The 21,518-nt window shown below is 42.0% G+C and overlaps 2 protein-coding genes across 4 annotated transcripts; one reads left to right on the forward strand and one right to left on the reverse strand.

The window, feature by feature from the left end:
• Positions 1-305: 305 nt before the first annotated feature.
• On the reverse strand, positions 306-13,835 carry CENPO (centromere protein O). 3 transcript variants are annotated; one of them, XM_081254793.1, is made up of 8 exons: positions 13,754-13,835; positions 13,102-13,210; positions 11,378-11,547; positions 4,817-4,934; positions 3,864-4,123; positions 2,729-2,900; positions 1,822-1,988; positions 306-432 (listed from the first exon to the last, which is right to left on the reverse strand). In XM_081254793.1, the coding sequence occupies exons 2-7, from the start codon at positions 13,145-13,147 to the stop codon at positions 1,852-1,854; spliced, it is 903 nt and encodes a 300-aa protein (XP_081110919.1). In that variant the 5' UTR covers positions 13,148-13,210; positions 13,754-13,835; the 3' UTR covers positions 306-432; positions 1,822-1,851. The 3 variants fall into 3 exon arrangements, with proteins under 3 accessions (XP_081110919.1, XP_081110918.1, XP_081110920.1); XM_081254792.1 differs by lacking the exon at positions 13,754-13,835 and adding an exon at positions 13,580-13,667; XM_081254794.1 differs by lacking the exons at positions 306-432; positions 13,754-13,835 and adding an exon at positions 13,580-13,667 and having other exon boundaries at positions 1,820-1,988.
• On the forward strand, positions 13,587-17,021 carry PTRHD1 (peptidyl-tRNA hydrolase domain containing 1). Its single transcript, XM_081254800.1, has 2 exons — positions 13,587-13,921; positions 16,322-17,021. The coding sequence occupies exons 1-2, from the start codon at positions 13,670-13,672 to the stop codon at positions 16,490-16,492; spliced, it is 423 nt and encodes a 140-aa protein (XP_081110926.1). The 5' UTR covers positions 13,587-13,669; the 3' UTR covers positions 16,493-17,021.
• The last annotated feature ends 4,497 nt before the right edge of the window (positions 17,022-21,518 follow it).

Raw genomic sequence — 21,518 nt, forward strand, 5'->3', positions numbered from 1 at the left:
TTCATTTGTTTATGGATGTGTGGGCTCTGAGGGCGGCCATACTATTCCTTGGTGTGCCTGTAGCTTCCCCAGAGAGTAGGGCTCTTGGGCATATAGTACTGGAATAATCCTTCCAGAGCCCTAGTTCTGACCAGTCCTCCTCCCCCAGAGAGGCCGTGGCCACTGTGAGCAGGAATGTACCAGAGGCGGAACAAGGCTGCTGCCTTTGGGCCCGGCTGGGAGCACAGGTGGGGCAGCTCTGTTTGCGGCGAGGGCTGGCAGCGGCTCTGTCCCCAGCTCGAACTTGGAAGCCGTGCTTTTCATTCTGAAGACCTGCTTGCCTCTGTGGTCCGAGTTACGTGAAATGGGCCTCGTCCTGATAATCTTGAAAGGTTCTTCTGGAACCCCAGTCACCTTAGTCATGAGAGCAGAAAGTGCAATATTTCCTTTTACCTGGTGGGAGGGAGGGAGGGAAAGGGACTTTATTTCTGAAAGAAAAATATATAAACAGATCTCCTACATTTATATTTTTAACTTTCTGTTAAAAAACTTTCCGATATTGCCTTGCCTTTTGAGCTCTTGCTACAGTCGCGTTTGCTACTGCTTTAAAAGAGAATTTACAGGTATTGATAAAGAACAAGACTGTTTTATTAAAAGCTTTATTCAGCTTGAATGTGATCATTGGGAAAATTCTGTTAACAGCCCTGAGAAGTGCTTTGCTCCCTCCCACACTGGTCCTCACCACGTGCCTGCAGGCAAGAGCTTAAACTAGGACCTTACTCTCTTCTTAAGCTGCTTCTCTCTAAATGGTGGTCCAAGCTGGCTTGACCATTCCCCTGCACTCCTCCCAGAGTTAGTGGGGGCTGCCACACCTGCAGGTTGCTGCGTGGCCATCAGGTCTTGGCCTTGGGCAATACGGGTGGTAATGACTCCTATTTGTGACTGGGCGGGTGGGGTGGGGCGGGAAACGGGACAGGAGTTAAAACAGCACGATGACAGGTTTTTACATCCCAGCACTAGCCCTGTGTATACTCCCAAGCCAAGGAACAAAAAGCACCAGCAGAGCAGAGGCCATGGTTCCAAGAAGTGGTACCCTAACTAGACTAGGAGATGAGAAAGACACGTGTACAGCCAGGGCCTGGAGCTTGCAGGAGAGGGAAGACATAAAGGAGAGGGGTCTGCTTCCCTTTGCAGTGATCAAATTATGAGACTTCTGATCATGCTTTTTTACCGCTGAGCTTAATACATTCTGTGCTCTACTAACATGTTCTAGGAAACGACATTAGATACATGGAACCCTGATTATTTTATCCATAGTACCTTCTCATGCCATATTCTTTGTAAAGCAGTGACCTAGAATATTCCGTTCCAAACCAAAGATTAAACACACTTCCCTTAACTATATGATTCATGTCATATCATGAACCTAGACTGTTCTAAGAACTTTCTTTTCAAAAGTCGCAGATAAGGAAAGTAAGGCAAAATTAACTTGAAGGTATCATAAAAGCTAGAAATACTCAATTGAATGGTACATACTCCCTTTTTCACAAAATGCCTTCTCTTACCCCATAGACCCCTCTGATTTTCAGCTAAAATGTATGATCAAATCAATATCTCAAGAGAAGAGATACTCTTGAGCATTATAACAAGTGCCCAGGCAATCATGGAGAACTGTCTGAAAATGCCAGGGTCTACAGACTCAAACTTGTCCCTAACCATGCTGGTGAGGTGGGTGTCTGTTCTCATTGCAAGGACGGTCCCCAGGCAAGGAGTCTGAGCCTTTCAACAGTTTTCAGTTCCCAGGACCTTGCTTGCAACTGTGGTCAGTACTAGTTTACTCACTTCTGATGTGTTCCCAATGAAAATAATATTCTAGGAGACCAGGCTCATATCCAACTTGTCTCCTTTTCTTGCAAATGAAGTAAACACTTGATGCAGGGGCTTTGTAAAAAACAGATTTTCATGGGCCGCTCGCTGTTCTTCCCGTGTGGTGGATAATGCATCCGTCCCTAAAAAAGATAGAACCTATCAATCTCATTTAGTGCAACTGTAGGAATCAGGACTTGGATCACTAATATTCTGGACCCGTGTAACTTTTTTTTAAATTTGGTCTGGAGCTGAGAGAGGCTTGCGCCTTACTGGTCCAATGAAATTTTGAGACCAGAAACTCTGCCCAGAGAAATCTAAAGCCTATGATGTGAAACCTGTGGCAGCTTCAAAATTTCTGCCTCCTAAAAACATTTTATCCTTTTTCTCATTATCGCCCATGTACTATGGTACATTTAATGAAAACAAAGTCACAGCAAATGTCTCAGCCATCCCTGAAAAATTCTCATTTAGAGAAGAGTCTCTGGAGAGCTAAGTATATGCTGACTTGTCATGTCTACTTGGTTTCACAGTGAAACGAGTCTTGGCTCTCTCCACCACAGTGACCCTATGACAGCCTCATTAGCTGTCTCTCTAAGAGGCGTCTCCAATGAAAACAAATCATAAGCTGAAAGAACTCTGGCGGAGCTGGATGGAGCAAAGGAGAAAGGAAAGCTAGGATAATTATGTTTACTACTTACAGAGAGGAGAGGAAAATTTGGTAGAAACAAGGAAGATATTCTTGGTATCTGTCTTCGCATTTTTCTGTTCATAGTACATAAACAGAAGAAAGTGTCTCAAGAGGCCCAGCTGATGTAGTCTATTTCACCCTGAGGAACCCAGGCATATTGTAATTTCTTCCTGGAGGTGTCCTTCCTCTTACCTTGATAAGTAACAGTGACGTCAGTTGGAAGAGTTGTCGTGAGGTCCTTATACAGCAGTCTAGCACAAAATGGGAAGGACTGGCCTTCCGGCTCCGCTTTGTAAGTAAATGACAGCAAGTTGCACAGTGAGTTTCTCTGCAAGGGCCCAGCCAGAAAGGCTGCAAAGTCACTCTAATGGGGGTGAGGATCAAAAGAGACACAAAGTATATGACAATTACAACTCCAAAGGCAGTGAGTGGTTATGACGCTTCAAACATGTCTACCAAAAACAGGGCCTATTAATTAAATCTCAGAGAAATAAATGAAGGACAGAGAAAGGCCTGAAGAAAGGACAAATGATAGAGATTTATAAGATGATTAAGAACTGGAAGCAGCCTAGAGTCTAAGTAAATGGCCAAGGGCTGGGGATACAGGGGAGATACTATTTCTGCCAAGAACTGCATTGACATATATATGGCTGAGATGCTTCATGTCTACATTCACGTACCAATTTAAGTTTATCTGACAACCAGACTACATATCAATTTGTTTATCTGACAACCAGGAGCTTCAGAGTCATTCCAAATGCATAAAGAGGTATAAGAGTCACTTATTTTAAGAGTCACTTATTCCCTATTTGCATTCATTTCCTGTCTACCTTTTTTTGTTCCTTTTTACCTCAACCCTAAGCTCAACTGCAACCCTAAATAGAAGGTAAGCCAGAGCTTAGGCAAAGATGGAGAGTATTCCTCTGTGGTATTTCAAGAAACCATTACTCTGCTTTGCACCTATACCCAAGGTTCAGCAAGACACCCGGCACATAGTAGGTACTCTATAAATTCCTGTTGAATTAAAAGTATAGCAACTGTACCCTACCACTTTGTGAGGCGAAGGAAGGGTCAAGTACAAAAGCTTGAGAATCGCCATTCATGAGTGAATAATCCCTTAACTGGTATCCATCCATGCTTCAACGTCACCCAGAGTTTCAACAGAAGAGAAGGTGAAAAATAGCTTGTATATTAATAAGAAACAAGCATTAGAAGGACAGTGGTCAAACTTCCGGCTCAGAGTTATGAAACATTTGAAAGTACATGTCCCTTTTTTTCCTTTTAAGCTTATCTGGGCTCACAAAATGCTTTATAAGATCGCAGATACCTGAAGTCGATCTGCCTGGTACTTCCTCCCAGAGTAAGCATTCAGGTACTCGCAGAGAGTGAACAAGAAGTGCTGAATATTAGTCTGCAAGTATTTTGCAGATATCTCCTCTAGGGGAATGAAGACTGGAATCGAATGGTGATGTATCTGAAGTGGTTTCTGCATGACAAGGTCCACAAAATAGGAATCCAGCAGATTCCCCTCAAAAGCAGTGCTGATGCAGACACAGACTCCTCGGCTGGTCAGTTTCCCACTGATCCCTGAGACAAATAAGACGATACCTTAAGAGATGTCAGGCAAAGGCAGTATCCTATTCATCTGTGCATCCCAGTCCCCTCAGCACTGCCTAGTTACATACATCATGGGCTCAAATGCTCGTTGAATGAATGACAACAGACTCTTTCTTCTCGCTGACTCTGGCTCACTTTGAGTTGATAAAACCACAGAAGAATGGGGGGAAAGAAAAAGCATCCTAAATATTAAATTACTGAGGAGGAGATTTTGAACTTTTCAGTTTACCTATGCTTCTTTTTTCCTGAGTGTCAAATAATTTATGGTAGTCCCCATGTCTTCCCACAATCCTCTTATGATACAGATAACAGGTAAATAAATCCTCATTTTAATGGTGAAACAGAGACTTGAGGGGTTCAAACTATTTGACTGGTGGCATAAAGCAAGCCAGCAGTAAAGAAAGTTCTAGCACACCATCTAGCACATGTCAAACTGCTAAAAATGAACAGTCTAAGCCAGCCACCAATCAACCTTCTGCTGTACAAAGAGGCCAATCTTGTAGGTAAAGTTGCCTATGAAGAGCAGGCCAGCTCTGTGTGTGTATATTGAAGGGGGCAAAAGTCAATGTTCGTGAAGTAAGTCCAGGACTTATAATAAATCTTGCAAACTAACTCACTAGAGACAAGAGACCCAGATTGAAACAGGTCAGAAAAAAACTATACCTGTAAAACGATATGCCTGCAGAATGGCTTTCATGTTTTCCAGTTTTCTCTTCAAAATTTCTTGCTCAGTAATCTCTAATGTTTGGTCGGGTTCTACGTTGGTAGTAGATGCTTCAACCTGCGAGATATGTAGCAGATCAAACTGGGTACAAACGGGCATAATAGAAGTCCCATGCCCTCACCTACCTGGAAAAAATTTACATGCAGAATATTTTTTTATTATATAATCGATCAAGAAATGCTACAGTGGCCAGCCACCTGGTGCTATGAATTCACAGCAGAGGAAGAATCTTGTGGGTTACAGTGCTAGGAATCAGAAGTAGAAATTGTGCTGGCCTGGACAACAATGAGTTTGGTTGACATGGAGAGTACTGTGAGAGGAAAAAGAAAAGGATGTCAGGAAAGTCTAGGGTAAGCAAAAACAGCTGCGAAGAGGCAAGGCTGGGAAAGTTGGTTTGGGTCAGACTGTGCAGGTTTTCAAGTGCCAGGATGAGAAATACTGACTCTAAGCCACACGCTGCGAGATATGGCCCAGTAGGAGGTATTGGACTAACTCTCCCTCTGAGACAACTACACAAGCTGGATCAAATACCAAAGAGGAATAAGCAATCATGCAAGTAAACAAACAGAAAATGGCCCGAAGGCACTGGAGAATCACCAAAATAGCCAGATTGAAGATTAGAGATAAATGCTCTGAAGTTAGCTGGGATTTCCTGAGGTTTCCCCCCTCAGAGCATTTGCTGATTTTTATCACAAGGCATACAGGCCAAATAGAAAGCTGCAGGCTAAATTTTGTAGCAGTCACACCATGCCAGGGAAACAAAAACTGGAGATCAAGGTTACCAGAGCAGCCTTCCTGTGGGTCAAACTATAGAAAAGGGAACCCAACATTCTGCATACAATTTGCCCTCCAGGCATTTGCCAAATCCTAAACTGCCTATGTGTGACTGGGTACTTAGAAACCAAAACAGAAAGAAGCTCCTGAAAGTTAAAAAGCTAAGCAGAGATTCTGGAGATCAGGGCCTGCCAAAGAAGAGGGATCTTGACAGATCTGTTCCCAACACACCCAAGCTTTCAAGTGAGGTCCCCCCGCCCCCCACCAAAGGACTACACCCTAGGAGTAAGGGCAAACCAGAAACAGACTACTTCAACTGGATTAAGGTGATATGCCCATATGCTATCTGCCTGTCAGAAAAAAAAATGAAATTCTTTCTGGAGGAAGAGAACATAGTTCAGAATCCCTATATTTTTTCATACAATACCCATCACTGAAAAAAAAAATTATGAAGCATATCAGGGAAGAGGAACAGACCTCTGAAAACCAGGAGAAAAAAGAAGACAACAGAAGCAGATCCAAAGGGATTCAGCTATTTGAGTTATTAGGCATAGTCATTAAAATAGATTAAAAGATGGAGAACTCACACCAAAGGGCTGGAATCTATTAAAAAGAGTCAGATGAAAATCCTAAATCCAAAAAATACAATAACCAAAATCAGGAATTCAACAGGTTTAAAAGCTGACTGGGGCTTCCCTGGTGGCGCAGTCGTTGGGAGTCCGCCTGCCGATGCAGGGGACACGGGTTCGTGCCCCGGTCCGGGAAGATCCCACATGCCGCGGAGCGGCCGGGCCCGTGAGCCATGGCCGCTGAGCCTGCGCGTCTGGAGCCTGTCCTCCGCAATGGGAGAGGCCTGCATACCGCAAAAAAAAAAAAAGCTGACTGGACACACAGAAAAAGTAGAAAATAGGTACATTTTCTTATCTAGATTAAAGATATAAGACATAGGTCACAGTAAAACAAAACAAAAACTCCACACTTGGGAGCCCCAGAAATAAAGGAAAGAATGAGGCAGATGCATTATTTGAAAGACGCTGGCCAAATTTTCCAAATAAATGAAAAACAGCAAGTAATTAATTTAAGGAGTGCTACAAACACCAAGCTGGATGAAGAAAGAAAACCAATCCTAGCCACATTATGATATAAAACTGCTAAAACCCAAAGACAGAACCATAAAGCAACCAAAGGGCAAAAGACACACTACATGCAAACAATAAGACTAACATCTGACAAAAACTATGGAACTAGAAGACAATGGAAAAACGTATTTAAAGTATAAAAGAAAATAAATTTCAATCTATAATTGAATTCAATAGATTTATTTATTTATTTATTTATTTATTTATTTATTTATTTATTTGCGGTACACGGGCCTCTCACTGCTGTGGCCTCTCCCATTGCGGAGCACAGGCTCCGGACGCGCAGGGTCAGCGGCCATGGCTTACGGGCCCAGCCGCTCTGCGGCACGTGGGATCTTCCCAGACCGGGGCACGAACCCATGTCCCCTGCATCGGCAGGCGGACTCTCAACCACTGCGCCACCAGGGAAGCCCGAATTCAATAGATTGAATTCAATCTATAATTGGGTCCGGGAAGATCCCCCATGCCGCGGAGCGGCTGGGCCTGTGAGCCATGGCCGCTGAGCCTGCGTGTCCGGAGCCTGTGCTCCGCAACAGGAGAGGCCACAACAGTGAGAGGCCCGCATACCGCAAAAACTAACAAACAAACAAACTCCTTTAAACATGAAAAATATAGTGAAATACGGCATTTTCAGACAAACAAAAATAGAGAATTTATTTCCAGCAAATTTACACTGAAAGTAGTATCAAAAGGAACTACTTACACTGAAGGAAAATAATCCCAGATGAAAATCTGGAAATGCAGCAAGTAATGAGCACTGAAAAAGGTAAATATATATATATATAACTCTAAAGGCATAGTGACTATACAAACAAAAGTGTTTCATACAGTTTTAAGTATATGTAGAATTAACATATGACAATAACAACATGAAAGGCTGCATGTGTGGGAGAGAAAGGATGTTAGAAGGTTCTGTAATTATCCAGAAAGTGGTACAAGTACTAATCTAAAGTATGTTCTAGTAAGAAAAAAAAGCATGTTTTGTGGAGGATAACCACGAAAAGAATGCTAAAAGCATGTATAATTAGAGAAGTGGAATAATAAAAAAAGATCAATCCAAAAGGTGGAAAGAAAGGACAAAACAGAAACAAAGAACAAATAAGATAATAAATAATAACATGGTAGACTGAGATCCAGATATGTTAGTAATCATATTAAAAGTTCATGGACTAAATACTTTAATTAAAAGACAAAGACTGCCAGGCTGGATTTAAAATGTCTAACTATATGCTATTGATACTTACAAGAACAACAGCTGTTGTAGTGATACTAATATTTGACAAAGCTGACTTTAAGAAGTTTAACTAAAAGAAAAGGGAACATTTCATAATGATAAAAGTTAAGTCAACCAGGAAGATATAACAATCCTAAATTTGTTTGTACCTACTATACAGCAATATGGAATGAAAGGGGAAAAAATGTACAAATCCACAATTACAGCAGGAGATTTCAACACATTTATCCCAGTAACTGATAAAACAAGTTGACAAGTAAATTAGTGAGGATATAAAATATCTGAACATCATGATGAACATATGTGGTCTATCTGATAGAGAGAATACAGTACCCCAAAATGCAAAACCCACATTTAATGCACATGGAACGTTTATTAAAACTGACCACATGCTGGGTCATGTTCTTTGATCACAATGGAATTAAGCTATAAATCAGTAACTAAAAAAATTACTAACAAATCCCCCAATTTTTGGAAACTAAGCAATATATTTCTAAAACAAACCTATGGGAAAAAGAAGATATTACAATGGAAATCAAAAATATTTTGAATTGAAATGATAATGAAAACATGATATACCAAAACTTGAGGGATACAGCTAAAGCCATGTGCTATGAACTGAATGTTTGTGTCCCTCAAACTTCAGAAACCTAACCTAAAGCCCAATGTGATGGTATTTGGAGGTGGGGCCTTTGGGAGGTGATTAGGTCATGATGGGGGAGCCCTCAGGAATGGGATTAGTGCCCTTATAAAAGAGATGCCAAAGAGCTAGCATGCCTCTTCTGTCATGTGAGGTTACAGTGAGACCACAATCAAAGAGGTAGTTAAGTCCTCAGACACTGAATTTGCTGGTGCCATGATCCTGGACTTCCCAGAATCTAAAACTGTAAAAAATAAATATTTGTTGCTTATAAGTCATCCAGTTTATGGCACTTTCATTATTGTGGCCCATATGGACTAAGATTCTATGCTTAGAGGGAAATTTATAACCTTAAACACATACAGGAGAAAAAAAGACTTAAAAAACAGTAAGTGTTCATCCCAAGAAGCTAGAAGATATGCCATGTACACTGACTGGAAGACACAATACTATAAAGATTTCAATCCTCTCCAAATCGATATATAGATTCAGTGCAATTCCAATCAAAGTACAGGAGGTTTCTTTTTGGAAACTGACAGCCAATTCCCAAATTTATGGAAATTCGAGGGGCCAACAATAGCCAAGATAATCGTGAAGAAGACCTAAACTATAGGTATCAAAACTTTCAGTAATAAACCTCTGGTACTAGCACAAAGACAAACAGACCAATGGCACAGAACAGAACCCAGTAACAGGCCCACAGTGGACCCAAAGACCCACTGCAATACAGTGGGAAAAGAGTAGTACTACTTCAAGAAGTAGTACTGGATGAACTGGATATCCATATGGAAAAAAACAAAAGAAGTATGACCTCTATTTCACACCATACACAAAAATCAATTTCAGAGGGACTGTAATTCTGAAAATAAAAAGTAAAGTAAAGCTTTTAGAAAATAACACAGAACATCTTCATGTTCTTAAAGTTAGGCAAAGATTAAAAGGAAACAAGAACGGTAAGCAGAAAGTCAGATTCCTCAATCAAACTTCATTAAAACAAAGACTTTCTTCTCATCGCATCACTAGAGTGACAAGGCAAGCCAGTCTTTAAAAGATGATCTGGAATACAGATACACAACGAAGAACTCATATCCAAAATGTGTAAAGAATTCTACAATTTAATAAGAGGTACACAACCCAATAAAAATTCTGCAAAAGTCTTAAGAAGTTCACAAGAGACGATTTTCAAGTGTCCAAACAGGTACTTAAAATCATCAGTTATTAGGCGAACGCGAATTAATCCACAATGATTTACTCTCACACTCTAGAATGACAAATTTCTAAAACTGGCAACACAAAGTATCGGTAAAGACGCAGAACAATGGAAACCTTACACACTGTTGCTGGGGATGTAAAATTGGTACAATAACTTTCAAATACTGTTCGACAGTATTTACTAAAGATAATCTGCATACCCTGTGACCCAGCAATTCAATAGCAAAGTATATATTTTTACATCAAAAGACAGGCACAAGAATGTTCACAGCAGCATTATTCTTAATAGCCCCAAAGTGAAACAACCCAAATAACCCAAATGTCACCAATAAGTACAATAAGTAAATAAATTGTGGGATATTTCTTAAACGGAATAATTATATAGCAATATAAAAGAATGACCACAGCATGCACCAATACGGATGAACCTCACAGAGAGAACATTCAGCAAAAGCAGCCCGACATAACAGAGTTTATACTTTTTAAATTTATGTAAAGCTCCGTAACAAGTAAAACCAATGTACAGTAACAGAAACCAGAATAGCAGTTACCTTGAGGGAAATGACTCGGAGGATTTAAGAGGGAGACTTCTGGGGTGCTGGTAGTAGTCTACACTTTGATCTGTGTGGTACTTACCAGGGTGTGTTCGTTCTGTAAAAGGATCTTCAGATTTGTGCACAACATATATACACATATGTGAGTATGTGTATACATATATATATATATATTTTTTACTTTAATAAAAAAGGAAGGGGAGAGGGAGGAAGAGAAGAAATGGAGGAAAGGGGGAAAAGGAAGACAGGGAGGGAAGATAAGAAAAAGAAGGCTGACCTTAACCCAGGAGCAATGAATAATTAATTACTGACACTTTGAGCAAGGAAACTTGTAATTTAATGAAGAATGTAGTGTTTTATGAAGATTTTCTTGGCTGTGCAGAATTTATCAGAGAAGTATAAATACCAGAAGAAAACGAACTAGCAGACTGCTGCAACAATACCGCCATCTAAATCACCTGGTAAATATTTAGGACCCATGTGGATAATACGTGCTCTACAGCAAGGGGTGGGGGAGGGGCACAAAGACAATCTAAAGAAGAATTTGACAGGTTTTACTAACTGAACCTGGGCTAGAGAGAAAGCTGAAAAGAGGGAAAAGTCAGTTTACTGTGAGGTTTCAGGTTGGGTTACAGAAAGATGGTGCTAATGACAAAAGTACCAATGACTCAAGTCTGGCTGAGATTAAGATAACAGGCTCATGTCTATGAGGGCAGGTTTAAGAGACTATTATGAAGAATTCGCCTGGCCCATCAGTAATGCCTGCCAACTGTTAGCTGGTATTGACATTAGCCACTCTACAGGTTTGATCACTTGAGGGATCAAGGACTGAAATCCATCCAGTAAGACCACAGGTAAAACATATTACACAAATTTGCTAATTTCCAGATCATGTTTGTTTTTTACACTCTAGGAAAGCCTGCCAACGTCCATCACCCTTTACTCACTCTAGCTTGATGTTGTTTCACTTCAGCCCTCAGCTTATCTCGCAGACGTCTCAGTTCATGAATCCTGGTTCCAAGAGCACTTTCCACTGCCTGTGTGCTCTGCGGCTCTTCCAGTTTTTTATGGGATCTGCTCACTTGAGTCTCTAGTCTTTCCAAGTGAGCTAAAACACCTGAGGGAAGTAAAAAGGGAATTTCACAAGAAGCTAAGGATTTCTAACCCCAGGAACAGGAAGCACTTCAGGGAAGAACAGAGGGTGACCCTTTTTCCAGAACTCTGTGGTCAGCTAAACTGGAGACGTTGCCAACAATTTATAAAACAAGAGGAGCTGACAATAGAAGTCAATGATCATCAACCTCTTAGGCCGAACACTGACCTACAAGCAGTCCCTGACCAAGACACTGTTCAAAAAGGGCATCATCTGAAAATGGCTAATCTCAGTCATCTATGATAATAGTGACCCAGAGGAAAACAGGGTCACCAAATTCAGACTCTCTCAGAAATTGTTTTTTTGGGTTTTACGCATGTTTTCCCAAAGTGCTAATGCATAACTGGATTTAGACATCCACAGAGGCTTGAATAAGTACTCTGAAGCTCTGAAGTATTAGGAGCATAGGACTATAAAGGCACACACTGAAAGGAACCGTCCACCAATATTACTGGGTATCAGACAGGAAAACAAGCTCACCAACAGATAGAAATTCAGAGGCAATCTCAGATCCTAAGAGACTGACTAAAGACCAATATAGTAAAGGTCACAGTTTCATAATGCTAATCAACTCTAGCAGTGAAGCGTTTGTGAACATTTCCTACATATTAAGACACTTGTGGGGCTTCCCTGGTGGCACAGTGGTTAAGAATCCGCCTGCCAATGCAGGGGACACGGGTTCAAGCCCTGGTCCGGTAAGATCCCGCATGCCGCGGAGCAACTAAGCCCATGCGCCACAACTACTGAGCCCGTGTGCCACAACTACTGAAGCCCACGCGCCTAGAGCCCGTGCTCCACAACGAGAAGCCACTGCAATGAGAAGCCCGCGCACCGTAACTAGAGAAAGCCCGCGTGCAGCAACGAAAACCCAACACAGCCAAAACTAACTAAATAAATTTATTAAAAAAGAGACACTTGTGCTAGATCCTTTACTTGCAAAGCATGCAAAGTAAAGCATTTATTTAATATTTCCTACGCATTAGGCATGTGCTAAATGCTTCACTTGAAAAGCATTAAAATAATTACTTATCTAATTTCCACAGCCACCACCACAATGCTATTATTCATCTCCATTTTCCAGATGAAAAAACTGAGGCAGAGAAAAGTAAAATAACTTGCCCAAGGCCACAGTATTTATAATGGCAGAGCCAGGACTCCAACCCAGGTCTGACCAATACCAGTCACTGCCTCTTCCACGGGAGTAATGCATAAATGGCTCCCCCGAAATCCTGGGAAGAGTAAAGAAAGCTCATTGGCTAGAACTGTAGCTCTGAATATGAACGCCTAGCATACTTGGAATGCAACCTATTGGTCTAAAAAGGGATAAGAGCCTAGAATATGTGAAGTAATTTTTCCTGCTCCAATGATCTTAGCTGCCTGTCCCTTTAAGTCTTCAATGTTAGTTCCTTTCACCATCCTGCTCCCAAACAGCACACTCGGTTAGAGGAGGAAAGGGCTTTCAACCTGCGCGTTGTTTGGGCAGCAGTAGTAAGGGGGGAAAGGCGACCCTTTGAATACCTCCTCTGGACTCGCCGTCTTGACTTAGAGTATTCGCCAGCTCCATCTCCTCCTCAGATTTCCAAGAGCCTTGCTAGAAAGCTGTCCAAGCCCCAGTAATAGGGCTGTCCTTGGAGACAAAATAAAATGGCGAGAATCGATTCACATTCAGACAAACCTAGAGGGAAGGCACACGCAACGCAGGTACGCACCCGTGCGCCCCGGACACCCCAAGTGTCGTCGCTAGGACTCCCCTTCCCTGACCCGCCCGCTCCGCTCCCCGGGTCCGAGCCGGCGGTGTCCACGTCTACTCCCCGCCCCTGCGCGCTCCTAAAGCGCGGCGCCTCCGGTTCCTCTGGGCTTCCTTGCACACGGAAGGGGCTGTAAGAATGCCGTTCAGCCTTCCACCCTGTCACGGTCCCTTCCGCCACTGGGTCTTACTTTCCCTTATCTCCTCTCCTCTGGCTCACTCAGGCCAAGGCCGAGAGTTCCCGCTTACCTTCAAATCCAAGCCAACCGGTCCCAGCGTGCTTTGCACTCCCGCCGTACAAAAACATGGCGGCGCTCAAGGCCCCTCCCTGATCCCGGCATGCATCGGGGGATAGGCCTGGCCTTTCAGTTGTGCGGGAGGATGGCGGCCGCTGGCGCAGAGCCGCAGATACTGGTACAGTACCTGGTGTTACGAAAGGATCTATTAGAGGCGCCGTTTTCCTGGCCAGCGGGCGCATTGGTAGCACAGGCCTGTCACGCAGCCACCGCGGCCTTGCACATCCACCGGGACCACCCACACACTGCCGCTTACCTCCGGGAGCTGGGGCGCATGCGCAATGTGGTCCTCGAGGTGAGGCCCGGGCGGAGGGGGAGGGGCCCTGAGGATTTCGAGACCGGAAGAGGGTGTGGTCTTGAGTCGGAGGGCCTAACTTCATGGAGTGGGTGTGGCATTAGTGGGGAGGGGTGTTTGACTTACAAGTTTTGGTAAGGTTTCTGGGGCTTGAGCTATTGCCCAAGGAGCCTTACCTTGACTGGGCGGGGCCTGACGGTGTGAAGAGTGGACATTGGGCCCGTTATAAATGCTTCCCGCACCCCTTCGGTCTTACCTGCGTCCCTCTTAAACAGATGCCTGTGAGGGCGGAGGCTGGTGGAGCGACACCTGCCTTTCTACCTGTGCACTGCGCCGGCCTTTTAATGGCTGCGCAGAAAAGTACTGTCCTTAACCCTCTTCGCAAAACCGATCCAGAAGGGTAAGGACGCGGGGTTCCTTATTGCAAGTGAAGTCAAACTGGAGCATTTACCTGGTTCTGACGCCAAATTATTTGAAAATAAATGTGAACCCTAGTATAATTTGAACCTAGCATCAGAGGTAAGGTTCTTTTTACAGATAGCCAAACAGATCTTACCCTTACCTTCTGTCAATTCTGCCTCTAGAAATGTATCCTAAGAAAATAGCAAGATGCACCCAAAGAGCGTTGTACAAGGATAGGAGCATTTTATAATAGTAAAAAAAGTGGAAATCACTAAATTTCCAGTACGATGAATTGTCTAAACTTATGCCCTTATAATGGATTATTACGAAACTAGCATAAATCATGTTTTGGGAGCATATTTACCTGCCATGGAAGAGTGCTCATGATGCGATTCTAATTGAACTATATATTCTACATACAAAGTGATCCAGATTTTGAAAGTAAGAACTAAGAAAATATATCCAAATATTAAGTAGTGAGTGGGTAGTGGAATTTTGGTTATTTTGTAATGTTTCTCTATTTTTTTTTTAGTTTCCTACATTAAGCACACATTTTATAATGAAAAAAATATTGCTTTCATTTTAAAGCAATCTTCTTCTCATAAAATTTATTTATTTTAATAAATAAACCTGGGGTGGAGGGGTTGGGTAATTCCTTCTTGGCCAGCTGGCAAAAGCAGATCATTTTTCAAGAGAAAAATTGCTGTTGGGTAATGAAACATTAAACTGTAACCTGTAGGAAAATGTCTTGAGAATCTATATAAGTAGGCAGAAAAGAAACAGATAGCTTTTTCCTTTAGATTCTTTTTATAGGATTTTATAGGAAGGCTTCAAGAAATCATGTAGTTCAGACATCCCCCACTCCCTTGCTTTCAGGCAGATAAAATATTTACCCCTTTTCTCAGATGAGACATCTGAAGCCCACAGAGATTAAGTGACTCCTCTGAATTTAAAAGACATCTCATGATTCTGTTGTTAGCTATGACTCAAGAAAGGGACGTAGGAGTCACCACTGATTAAATAAAGGTGGTGCTGTAGCCATAAAGACCAATAAAATATAAGACAGTGCCAAGATTAACTCCATTTACGGGGTGCTTTGTGTCAGGCACAGATCTGAGCCTGATTTCATTGAACCTCACTACTACTAGGAAGCATTATCATCCCATTTTACAACGGGGACACAAAGGTTCAGCTAAGTCACATAACTTATCAAAGAGCACACAAATCAGCAAGTGGTAGAGCAAGGGTTTGGACTCACCCTAACTTGTACTGTGCTGCTCCTGGTGCTGAAGAAGGAGGGAGGGGAAGTCAATGCATTCTTCTTCCGCATGCCCAAAGGACTCATTAGATTAAGAGTGGCAATCCCGGCATCCTCTAATTTGATCAAGACAAACCTCTAGTTTTCTTAGTGGCTTCTGCCTACATAGGCAAAAAAATATACCTTATGCAACATAACACACTAAGTCTCTTTATTTTCTGAGTGATAGCTATACTATTTGCTGTAATGGGATTCAGCATGGGTGATAAAGATGATGAGAGACAATTTCAGAAGGACACTAGAGAATAGTTTGCCCACGCTTGAGTTAAAAACTGGGAACTATCCTGGCGGAAAGAAAATCCTTCTAGGTTTGTGTGGACTAGGGTGGAAGTAGGAGGGAGGTGGGGGTGATGTGATTTTAGAAATCCTTCCAGTAGTCAGCTCTTAAAGTCAGAGCTGGCTGAGGGATTAGGGATGCTGTTTAAGCACCAGAACTAGAAAATGTGTAGAGCACAATTACTGACAATGCAATCCCACCCCCACTCCCACCCCTTCAGAGAGTGAATGGCAAATGGAGCAATGAAGCTGTTGTTTCTAGAGACATGCTCTACAGTTCCTTCTTTGGTAGAGCTGTTCCTCCAGTTTCAGTTAAGAGGAGCCCCCCTCCATCTTTTTTTTTTTTCCTTTGCCTTTTGTCACTTACCAAATGGGCTTTTCAGTCTGTGTTCTGCTCCTTGTAGGCCCCAGATGAGACCACCTTAAAGTTGCTGGCAGAGACACTGCAACAGAAGAACATTGACCACAAGCTATGGGTGGAGCAGCCAGAGAACATCCCCACTTGCATTGCACTCCGTCCCTACCCCAAGGAAGAAGTGAACCAGTGTTTGAAGAAGTTCCGATTGTTCAAATGACTGAAGTTATCAATTGCTTTGATATGTTTGAATATCAGCTGGATCCAGAAACTGCACGCCGTCCATCCCTAAGCACCGTGTACTCCTTTCAGTGGCAATTCCCTTCCCTTTAAATTATGACAGTTTCTTGAGGGTCAAAACATGTTCATATTAAAGTTGTCATTAATAAGTATTTTTAATTATAAGTTCAGATGGGGAAAGTAGGTGAGTAGCATTATCATCTATGGGTCATTGCTCAAATAGAAGATTTGGTTAGACTCCTATATAGGGATCAAGGAAATACCCTTACTTTTTTGTTAGGAATAATAGAGTTCTTCCAGTTACCCAGGTTTAAAACTTTTCCTTTGAGTTCCCTATTTCTTACTCACATCCAGATATTGTAATCATTGAATCTTGGACACCATCAACTTTAAGATACACCATTATTTTACATGTTGTTAAGAAAGAAGAAATGCTGACAACTGAGGCATGTAATTTCATTTCAAAGATGTTAAAATGTATTTGATTTAATAAAATATGTCAAGTACTACATCTATTTCCTTATAGTTTCCAGTGCCACCACCCTGAATCAGGCTCTCATTTCGCTCACAAGTGTCCCACTGGTCTGCTCATCTAGCGTATCCTGGTTACAAGGCAGCAAGCGTTCTGCCATCAGGTTCACGTATTGATAGGATCACTGAGCACCCTTTTCACTATAGGCTCCAACTTGCCCAGGAATAAAGTCAAGATTCCTTAGCTTGGCCCTCAGGCCCTCCACGTTTATATTTCCTACCTACCTTTTTAGGTGAATCTTCTATTCCCTTATCCAAACTTGACGTATCAGTGTAGACTCCAGTTGCTGCCCTCTAGTCTCTGGCCTGGGAGTCGAATGTTAGTACTCTCCCCCTTCCTTTCCTGCCTCTGCACTGAAACTTTGTGGCTCAAGTGCTATCACTGTCACAAAGTCTTACGCAGCCAAAAATGATAGCTCCCTTCTCTGAACATCTATTATAACACCGTTGAGTGCTTAAAATAGTTCTATAAACATTTGGAGACATCTACTGAAATTGTTTGGACATCTGTGAAGCGAAGTTTATAAAGGGTCATTTGTTCAACAGATATCTGTTGCATGTCTACTGTGGCAGGCTGTACTAAGAGCTGAGGATACAAAGATGGATAAAAGTTTTCGCCCTCAGGTAGTGAAGAATCTAGTGAGAAGACAGATATATAGATATTAATACAGAGAGAAATGTACAAGGTAAAATGGGTACACTTCCCCCCACCCTCTAGATACCAAGACTGCCAAGCTACTAGATAGGAAGATTTTCCTTTATAAGAGATGGTCACTTGAAACTAGGAGAGTTGATAGGGTCTCCCAGGGAGAACTGGTAGAGTGCTAAGGGCAGAACCAACCCCAGGAACCCAAGTGAATAGAGTCTCAAGGGGGAGAGGGCAATCAAGGGCAGCACAGAATTTCACTAAATAAGAAATGAAAACATTTAGCAATTGGGAATATGTTGATTAACTTGGTGAAAGCAGTTTAAATAGTATATGAGGTGGGAATCAGATTGGAACCTATGGACAAGAATGGGAGGGGAGCTAAGAGGTGGGGACTATTTTAAGAAGCTTGAATGGGAGGAGAGAGGACAATGGGGGCTGGAAAGGTGAATGCTGGGTCCCAAAGGGGAATTTTCTTAGATGCTTGAGCAAGTTAATAGGTGAGAAGGAGAAGAGAGACTGAAGTTACTAAATGGAATAACTGAGAAGGGAGACTGAAGTTACTAAATGGAATAACTGATAAAAGAAGTTCAGGAAAAAATGAGAAGAGGTCGGGGTCAAGGGCATAAGGAAGGACAGGCCTTGAACAGAGAGAGAGAGAGAAAACTTTTCTGAGACTAGAAGAAAGGAAGTGGGGAAAAGGTATGAATATACATAAGTTTATAGTGGAAGAAATACCTGTTGACTTAATTTTCTTCTACGAAGCGGGAAGCACATAGCCTTTCACAACACTGAACAAACTTACTGAGCACTGTATTACACGGCATAACATAGTGGTTAAAGTTCAGACTCTGGTAGCAAACAGCCTGAGTCCAAATCCTGGCTCTCATATATTTCAGCTGTGTGAACTTGGGCAAGTCACTTCACTCAAGTTCCCTGAGCCCCAGGACCTTCATCTGTACAACAGCGATTTACAGGACTGCTATGTGGATTAGATGTGTCTGTATGTACAAATCCCTTGGAACAATGCTGGGGCACTTGGTGCTAGAACCTGAGCATGAAAATATAAGACATGGCCCTTAAGGAGCTTTCCTTAAGGGAAAGCCATGAGTCACGTAAGCCAGTCTAATTCCTTTTCTGCTAGGGAGTGATGCCAGCCACTCCCTGCTACTTCCATTCAAGACAATTAGGAAAACGTCTCCAAATGACACTGTATTTTTTTAAATGTATTTTTTAAAATTCAAATTCTGCAGTAAGACAGTGAGAAAGCCAGAGAGAGATGAGTGTCTACACAGCTGGGAAATAGCGCTCTGGTAAATCCCTAAAGCAGGGAGCACAAATAGCATAAATTTCTACCCAAGTGAGGAAAGGACAGGCACTCATGTGCTGACCCAAGTGAGAACAAAACAGTAGCAGGGAAGTGGCAGATTTTCTTATTAGAATCAGCTAAGCTCATTATCATCTGAACTAGATCAGTTGTTCTCAAAGCATAGTTCCTAGATCAGCATCACTTGGGTACTTATTAGAAATATAAATTCTCAGGCCCTACCCCAGACCTACTGAATGGGAAACTCTGGTGTTGGCTAGAAGCAGCCTGGTCCCAGGAGGCAGGCAACCTAAGAAGGGTATGATAAAAGTGTGTGATTTAGAATCAGCACATTAGGATAGTGTATGATGTGCTTACAGGAAGGAGTCAAGATGGAGAGTAAGAATCTGGCACTAAGTACACTATATCTGGCCTCGTATACCAAATTTACAAAAAAACAGATCCTCCAATGGAGCAAAGTCTGTGCTGCAAGACCCAGAGTAGGTGACAAATCCTTGAAAAAGAGTCTCCTATGCTTTGGAAAGTTTCCTACATGTGAAAAAATATTTTATTATGAACAAAGTGCTTCCATATGTGTTAATCAATCCTGACAGTTTTGTGATGCAGGCAGTCTTGTCTCAAGGTTACTGATTCAGAAAGCTTTGACTTGCCCAAGATCAAAGTCAGTGGCAGGACTGGGATTGAAAATCAGGTCTTTTGTCAGTCCAATTTTCTCTTAACCTCTCATAGCTGGTTACTCATCTGATTTTCAGCCATCCAGATACTAGTTAGAGAGTGGTTTGAAAAGGGGTCACGAGTAGTTCAAGCGCTGGGAAGCTGTATCTTCCATTTTAAATTGGTTAATTGACATTCTGGATTATAAATCAGTCTCCTGTGACTATGAGCTGTGTGACTCAATACCCTAGGGACCAATTATAAGTGGATGAGCTGACAAAATTGAGCTTTTGAACTTGTAAAGCTGAGGATCAACACCTAGGTCATTGCTTCTCATGGGGCTGGCAGAATGCAGAGGGCTCCCCTAGAGGGGCATGTTGAAGTCTCATTTTATTGTTGTTTAATCAACATATCTTCCCCACACGTTCTGAAATGCCATCCTACGGGTGTGCACTGCTCTCTGGTTGAGAATAATGGCAGTGGTGAGCCACTGTTACTGATGAGAAGGTGTTAGTGTGGAAAAATGGCTGAGAACCACGAACCACTGCCCTCAGCTACTATGACCTCACAAGTTTTAGCTGTCCTCTGAGGTCAAGTTAGCACAGCCCCAGCTTCTCCTCTACTTTGAGATCTAGATATGGTAGGTCTTAAAAGCTGGCCTAAGTTTTAGCTTTGGGGGCTTTGCAAGGGCCAAAAAAAGTGGCACCCAAGTTCTGAACCTAGGTTTTTGAGAAATAAGATAAAAAGCAGGTGATGAAGCAAAATATCACTTTTATTATCATCAGTAGGTTAGATGATAGAGCTTTATGTGATAGCCTGAATGGGCTTGCTAATTTCCTGTCCTGATACTCACGAAAGTTGCTCCTTCCTACTGGTCACATGGAGAAGAGAGAGAGAGAGAGAATAAATCCCCCACATTCAATCTATCAAACTTTGATTAGTTCCACCCAAATGAGAAACATGGACCAAAAGCAATCAGCCACCAACTAGACTATTCATTCAAACTGCATGAAGAAGAACAAGGGTGGAACAATAGACTCCATAGAAGCATTATGTTTATTAAACTCACTCTGTAAAGGAAGAAGTGGGGATAAGGCATTCCACCTCCTCCTCAGCACTGGATGTACGGAATTCTGAAGAAGTACTAATGATCCAAGAGGAAGACTGTTCTGGCAACAGGTACAAGATGTATTTGCTGGGAATGGGGAGGAAAGTTGGGACATCAGTAAGGAAGCTGTGTGAAATAATCAGGGCACAAGACTGATGATGTGGCTACAAAATGAAAATTGAGCCGTAAGAAATTACTTCCTTATGGTATAAACAGAAAGAGCAAGGCAGGTGACAGTCCCAGAAGACTTGAGATTAAGGCTAGGCTGAACTCTTCTACTTAATGGCTATGCAATTTTGCTTCAGTTTCCTTATCTGCAAATAATTCCTAACGGGAATTAATCAATTCAAATGTAAGGATCAATTTAAACAATACCCTACAAAAGCACTATATATCTATCACCACCACAGACAATTTAGTCTCTTTCAATGCAATCATTATACTCAATGTTTTTTCTCATTTTATTGCATTATGGAGAGGTCAGTTCAGGTTCTTGCACTGGCTAGGACCTGTAGTACAATACTAGCAGTGTTTATAGGTATCCCTGACTTGCTATTATTGACTGCAATGGGAATGCTTTTAAATCTTCACTGTTAGGTATGTTAATTTGTTGAACGTTTCAGCAAATTCTTTGTATCAGATTAAGGAAGCTCCCTTCTGCCACTGGTTTGCTAAATCTAAAAAATTTATATATATATATATATATATATTTTTTTTTTTTTCATTTACTGAGATGATCA

This window comes from Mesoplodon bidens (assembly GCF_964165515.1).
Source record: "Mesoplodon bidens genome assembly, chromosome: 14".
Lineage (NCBI taxonomy): Eukaryota > Metazoa > Chordata > Mammalia > Artiodactyla > Ziphiidae > Mesoplodon > Mesoplodon bidens.

What these genes read in the sequence shown, in the direction of transcription:
- CENPO (XM_081254793.1), bottom strand. Translation starts at nt 13,147, where the DNA reads ATGGAGCTGGCGAATACTCTAAGTCAAGACGGCGAGTCCAGAGGAG. An exon ending in TGAAACAACATCAAGCTAGA is followed by an intron (nt 4,935 to 11,377) that starts GTGAGTAAAGGG and finishes CATATCTCGCAG; the next exon opens with GTTGAAGCATCTACTACCAA. An exon ending in GCAGGCATATCGTTTTACAG is followed by an intron (nt 4,124 to 4,816) that starts GTATAGTTTTTT and finishes TATTTGTCTCAG; the next exon opens with GGATCAGTGGGAAACTGACC.
- PTRHD1 (XM_081254800.1), top strand. Translation starts at nt 13,670, where the DNA reads ATGCATCGGGGGATAGGCCTGGCCTTTCAGTTGTGCGGGAGGATGGCG. An exon ending in TGCGCAATGTGGTCCTCGAG is followed by an intron (nt 13,922 to 16,321) that starts GTGAGGCCCGGG and finishes TGCTCCTTGTAG; the next exon opens with GCCCCAGATGAGACCACCTT.